The sequence below is a fragment of the Fringilla coelebs genome (assembly GCF_963513975.1).
Source record: "Fringilla coelebs genome assembly, chromosome: 1".
Lineage (NCBI taxonomy): Eukaryota > Metazoa > Chordata > Aves > Passeriformes > Fringillidae > Fringilla > Fringilla coelebs.
In genome coordinates this window covers 79,356,203-79,362,514 of record NC_140028.1, presented here as the reverse complement: position 1 = coordinate 79,362,514, position 6,312 = coordinate 79,356,203, and the positions used below count along the sequence as shown (strand labels likewise).

General features: G+C 39.4%; 1 protein-coding gene across 1 annotated transcript in view; it reads left to right on the top strand.

Annotated features, from left to right (window-relative positions):
* Positions 1–748: 748 nt before the first annotated feature.
* The window catches only part of CDH10 (cadherin 10), a gene marked incomplete at both ends in the record, with an annotated part of 55,731 nt that continues 50,167 nt past the window's right edge, over positions 749–6,312 (top strand). Inside the window, one exon of the mRNA XM_084223381.1 lies at positions 749–979. Coding sequence (XP_084079507.1) covers positions 749–979 — 231 coding nt within the window. The remainder of the gene's footprint in view (positions 980–6,312) is intronic.

Sequence of the window (6,312 nt, the reverse complement as noted above, 5' to 3'; positions counted from 1 at the left end):
ACAGGCTGTCATATTTTTAAAATTTTTTCCTACATTTTAAGGCTAAGCTCGCATCACTCCATATTGCAAGACCATGTCAAGAAATTTTTCTGTTTAAAAGTTTGCTTCGTATCACGTTGTAGCTCTTCTGATGCATATGATATTTCCTTTTACCATTTAAAATACCCTGGAGAACTGGTGTTTTACCATTTGTAATTTCTAAAACTACTTTGTGTTAGAGTTTCATGTCTCTTGATACTAAGATTAATAAAACACTGAAATTCTTGTAAATGAAATTGGGTGGAAAACATTTGAAGCCAAGGCAGCAGTATTTAATGTGTAAGTTTCAGCAATATTTATCCACCAGTCTAAATAAAGAACACTCTTAGAAGTTTCTAAATTGGAAATATTTTTAATGGCACTCTTACTTTTTTTAAGGAAGTATTCTTACTACAGCTACCTGATATATTCAGTGTTCCCCCATATGGATGACCTTTCTACTTCTGACCAGATTGCTTTCTATGTCACTGTATTTTGTATATGAAGGGTACAGTAGCAGTGATGTTGGACACTGAGTGAATGCATTTCAACTTACATTGTCTCTTCTCTGTTTAGTTTCAGGATTTGGTTACTGTATACAGTTCAGAGATGAGCTACTGGAAGCTGCTTGGCTGCATCAGAAACTAGATACATAAAAAAACAAGCCAAGAAAAACAAAACTTTACGCTCTACTGCCGACAGGCTTGAAGGGCATCAGCAGTGGAGAACTATGACAATACAGCAAGTCCTATTACTTCTGCTGCTCTGGATGTGGCTGCCACATCCCTGCCATACAGAAATGCTCTTCAGAAGGACTCCTGATCTCAGACCCAGAAGCTTTGGAGGACGTGCTTTAGGGAATGATGGGAAAGCAATTCACCGCCAGAAGCGAGGCTGGATGTGGAACCAGTTTTTTCTTTTAGAGGAATACACAGGATCTGATTATCAGTATGTAGGCAAGGTAGGTTTCTCATAAGGTTCTCCGTATAATTTTCAAGTGTTATTATCTTTCCACAGTCTTACCTTCTCTGTTTTATTCTAATGTGTAAGAAGCAGATTTCCAAGAAACAGATATACTGTTTCTCCTAATAGAATCACTAACTTAATGTTGCTAGTTAGAGCTACTGAGAATTACTTGAAGGAAACAAATGAAAATATTTTTGACAGATTTGTTTGTTTAAGGACATCATACCTACCAGCAGCCCACTCAGTATGTCTTCATTATCAAAACATCATATTATATAAATCATTATAAAATAATTTTCCAATTCTTTCTCTGAATATTTCATGTTTCATACAAGATATTGCATTTTTTTTCTATGCTCACGTTTGATGAATGCAACCTATTTTGAAGAAAAAGTATTCTTCCTTTTTATCTCTCCCTGAAAATCAGTTAACTGCAGGGAGTAAAGTTTATTTGCAAACCATGTGATAGAAATCATGTGGTTAGGAAGTGAACTTCAATAGAAGACAGCAGACTGACACATGTGACTGTGTAGCTTACTAGAGTGTCAATACATAACTGACACTGGAAGCGTCCTTTAAATAATTTTCTCTTGATGTTTAGGTTTTCCCAAATAATTTATTGAAAAATATATAATGTATAATGCCACAATACCATTCAAGCAGGTACAAGATGTTAATTCAAAGTGGTAATTTTCTTCAAAATGAAATTTAGTGTCAGCAGTAATGGGTACAACATGGCTGGTTCTAAACAAAGAAATTAATTTTTCTATAAAGCAGATTTTCAGTATTTACATCATTTTGAACTTGAAAAAATCCACAGTGAAATACTGACTTTTTGAGAATCATTGAATCACAGGGCAGCTAAGATTTTAAGGCATGTTTGGAAATCAACTAGTCCAAACCCCATGCTTAAAGCAGGGTAAGCTTGATTTTCCTCACGACTATGTCCTGTCAGATTTTAAATAGCTCCAAATGCAGAGAATCCACAATCTCACTGGATGAACTATTGAAGTGTTTGACCATCCACTCAGTAAAAGATTTGTTCCTGTATTTAAAGGGAATTTCTTGTATATCACATTGTGCCTATTGTCTCTTGCCACTGAGCATCACTGAAAAGAAACTGGGCCCGTCTCCCTCACTTCTTCCCAACAAGTATTTATATACATTAATAAGGTCTGTGCTGAGCCTTCTCCAGGCTGAACAGTCTTAGCTCTCCTCATATGAAAAATGCCCTAATTCCCTGCTCAACTTTCTGGCTATTTCCTGGACTCCACTCTGGTAATTCTGTGCCTCCCTTCATATTGGGAGCCCAGACCTTGACACGGAAGTGCAGATGTATCTCACCGAGGCAGAGGAGAAAGGAAGGATCATCTCTCTTGATCCCCAGGTGATCTCTTCCAAATGGAGCCCAGGGTGCTGATGACCTTTGCTGAAAGGGCACATTTCTGGCTGCTGGTCAGCTTGCTGCTCAAAAGGACCCCAAGGTCACTCTGCAAAACTGCTGTCCAGCCAGCTGGGCCCCAGCAGGTATTGGTGTATGGGAGCATTATATTATAAAACATTTCTTGGAAGAATTCAGGACACTGGAGGATTTGTGAAAGGAAATGCTTATTAAAACTTATGACATTTAAACACTAAGTAAAAATTTAGGAGCGCAAGCTTATGAATGAGTAAGCCACTTTTTATTTGTTGCCTTGAGTCTGTAATATTAGCACTAGCATTTAAATACTGCAGCCATTTCCAAAGCATGTTGAGAGTCTTGTAAATAGTCCCTATACTTATTTCATCCAGTTCTCAAGTGTAAAGTCATGACTCCCAAGTGCTCTGAAGCAAACAGGCCAGTTCCTCAGTCTGGGTCAGGCAGATAGCTTATGAAAATTGACCTTGCCCACAAAATAAGAAGGGTAACTGTATCAAAACACTTCATTTTTATCTTGAAAGTATATTGCTTACAACAATTCTAGGAAATAAATAGCTTTCCAGGTCACCCAGAACTTCATATTTAAGGACCTTCAGAAGCATACTGATTATTTTTTTCCTATTGTATTATTTGTTAATATTTATGATTTAAAATCATGAAGAGGGAGTGGTGTTACTTAAAATGTTTCTTCGAATCATAAATAATTGAAGGAAAACTCTTAAGAGAGGAAAGGGTTAATATTTTTTAGACTAACTCACCTCCATTAGAAAAGCTGCTGATAAACATTGAACTACTTTGGCTGAGAGAAAAGAAGTTTGCAAAAGTGAAGTGATAAGTAAAGATAAGTAAAATGACGGATTAAGAGTACATCACTGAGAAGAAACTTGATGAGCTGTTAAGACAGCCCTTTCATCTAGTTTGTTCTGCTTATAATAAAAGAGCTGTTAATTTTCAAAAGCAAATTTAAAATTAAACAGTATATAAAATTGCCCAATAGTAATTTTGTGACAAGTTTGGGAAAAGGGTTGAAAACACATGTAAAATGAAGAGTGTCCTATCATGTTCAGAGAGTTTTACACAAAGAAAGCTAATGGAAAGAGATATAATTATATGTGGAATTAAAAATTGATTGTGTCGTGGTTTGAGAGGAACTAGGTTTTTTTGGGATGCTGTGGTCAAACCAATAGGTGCTCAGATTTGAATATTGGCACCTGGTGTAGCCACTGAGGATATGGATATGCCTCTGAGAACACAGGGGGTTAAAAGCTGAGAACTCGCAGGGGAAAACTCTCTTGGTTCCGGTCCATGAAAGAGCTTGGAGCTCCCCTGCCTGGCTCTGGGCTGGGTGAGGGAGGGGAAGCCACGGGGCCGGAGTCAGGTAGGGCTGGGGGCCTGGACAGAGAAGGGAGGAGAAGGCCCTGCAGGATGGAAGGGTGGAGGAACCCAGAGAGACATCGGGCAGCCTCCCCCTGGAGGGGAGAGAGAGAGTGAGAGACAGGGCTGGTGTCTGTGCCTGTGCCGCCTTGAGATTTGATAGCACAGCCAGCCGGGAAGGAGAAGGGGGGAGTGCGGGGAGAAGGTGCCCGGCAGGACAGCCATGGGAGTTCTGCACAGGCTGAGCTTTTAACCCTTTTTTGGATTATGGGAACCTTACAAATGCTGATTCCTCCTGGAGTTAAATGAGAAGAGAGATATAGATGAAATAACAGGAAATGGGCAAGTGTGATGAAAGTCTGTGCAAGTGGAAGATGTTAGAAGAGTTGAGAAGAATCCTAGGTGGGAGGAGGTGATGGAGTGGCCTTTGGCTGGACTTTTCTTGTATAGCCATGGATGGAACCACTTTTTCCTGTGACACAGAGACTGCATTTAGGGGGAGGCAGTGACTTGGAGCCAAGAAAGTGCAGTGGTGTGATGGAGTACGTGGACAGAGACGATGGGTGAGGAGGGTGGTGGTGGTGCCCTCTGGGAAGAAGAAGAGGATCTCTGTTCTCGAGACCCCTCGGCCCCAGGGGGTGAAATTTGGGGGGGACATGTGTCCCAAAAATGAGGGACTGTACCTTTTTTGGAACTGGGCAAAGCATCCTTGAAAAGGAAAACCCTAGAAGCAGCTCTGGTCCATGCGCAGTGGTGAGAATACTGTACATGCAAGGAAGATATCACACTGGCAGATGATCTCCGGGTGGTGCCACGTGTGACTGGGAAATACAAGAGGTTTCAACTGTGTTTCCAGGGGAAGCCTATGGTGCAAGAGAGACTCTGTTCTCCTTGATGATTTGAGAATTGATTATCTAAAAGATGGTGATGGACTGAGAGTGGATCATCTGAAGGGTGGACGTTTGGGAAATCTGGCGGGGGGAGGAGGAGGGATGAGACATGTAAGGTTTTCATTCCAAATTCTGCGTGTTTCTCTTTATGTAGAGTTGTAGTTTAATAAAGTTTTCCCTTTTTTATTCTTAAGTTGGAGCCTGCTTTGCTCTATTTCTGATCACATCTCACATAGATACCAGGGAGGAAGATTTTCATGGGGGCACTGGCATTGCGCCAGGGTCAAACCATGACAGATTGTTACATTAATAATGCTTTAGTCCGATAGTCCAAAATCTCAAATGATTAGGTAAATAAAGAATTACTGATGAACATTTTTCTGTATAGATTTTTGTAGTGTCTATCTCCTTTCTCTTGCTTTTGCACTTACCTTTCCAATGGCCATCTCAGCTCCTACTCAAAACATCTCTGGATGTTTCCTTTTACCTGATTTTATCCAGAGGCAAAATTATTTTGATAGGTGGGTGTTGCCCTGATTTTTTAAGATTTTCTGAGCCTTCTGATGTTGACATTCTTTTAGAGAACTTTCTCACACATTTTCTGTAAACAGCACATTGTTTTGCATTCTTTTATGGAAGAAGAGAACTTTGATGGACTGTTGGTTTGTCCAGTGTCATTGGAGAGGTGGCACTGTCACCAATCCTCCAATCCACTGTCACTTTTAGAAAACTATAAATGTTGGAGTCAGAAAATAAACTTCCCCTTTTTGCTCTTCACCTTGAAAACAGCGGTGTGTGCCTGTGTTCTTTCGTGTTCCATAGCAACTGGTGGGTGACATGAAATGCCACTAGTCTGCAGTGTGTTTGGAAATTTTGGGAGTTAATAAGAGAACTCAATGATTCATGGCCAAGGACTATGAGAGAATTTTTGTGCAATGCCAGTGGCCGAATCAGCCGAACTTCCAAAGCTGATTCATCTGGATTTATGGTATACATCTTTTGCTTTCTGATCTCATGACTGTTAGCATTTTTCTTGTTTCATAACCTGCATCTAAATATCTGTCAGGGAAACCTAATAACTGGTGAATATGAAACAAGTGTCTACAATTCACAATGCAGTTTATGCACTCATTTATTTACAGTTTGGATTGTCTTGAGAATGTTCAATTACAATAATATGATGGAAATGGGGTTCACTGAATTATTGGGATACAAAATCCCGTAACAACTGAAGCATGCCTTCTTTAATCTGTGCAAAATTGTGGCAGAGTACATTTTGGCTGGTTATAGACATTCCCATGTTTCTTCAGATCAGTATTTATTATTATCACAAGAAAGAGGATGGTATCCTTTTATTCATGTAATACAGAGCATCCTTAGAACAGATATCAAAATTATGTGATTTTTGTATATGCAGAACCTCAAATAATGATTCCAGCTGTATTTCTACTAAAGGCTGAAGTCATAAAGAAGAGCCATGTGGAAAAACAAACCTCTCCCTCTCTCTCTTTCTATATGTATTATACTATTTGTCTTTGAGGTGTCTTTATAAAAGAAAGAAGAAAATCTGAAGAAATTTAGAAGAAATTTCTTACTAGAAGAAAATCTGAGTAAAAGTGGTCCTCCCAGTTGCAGCTAAACAAT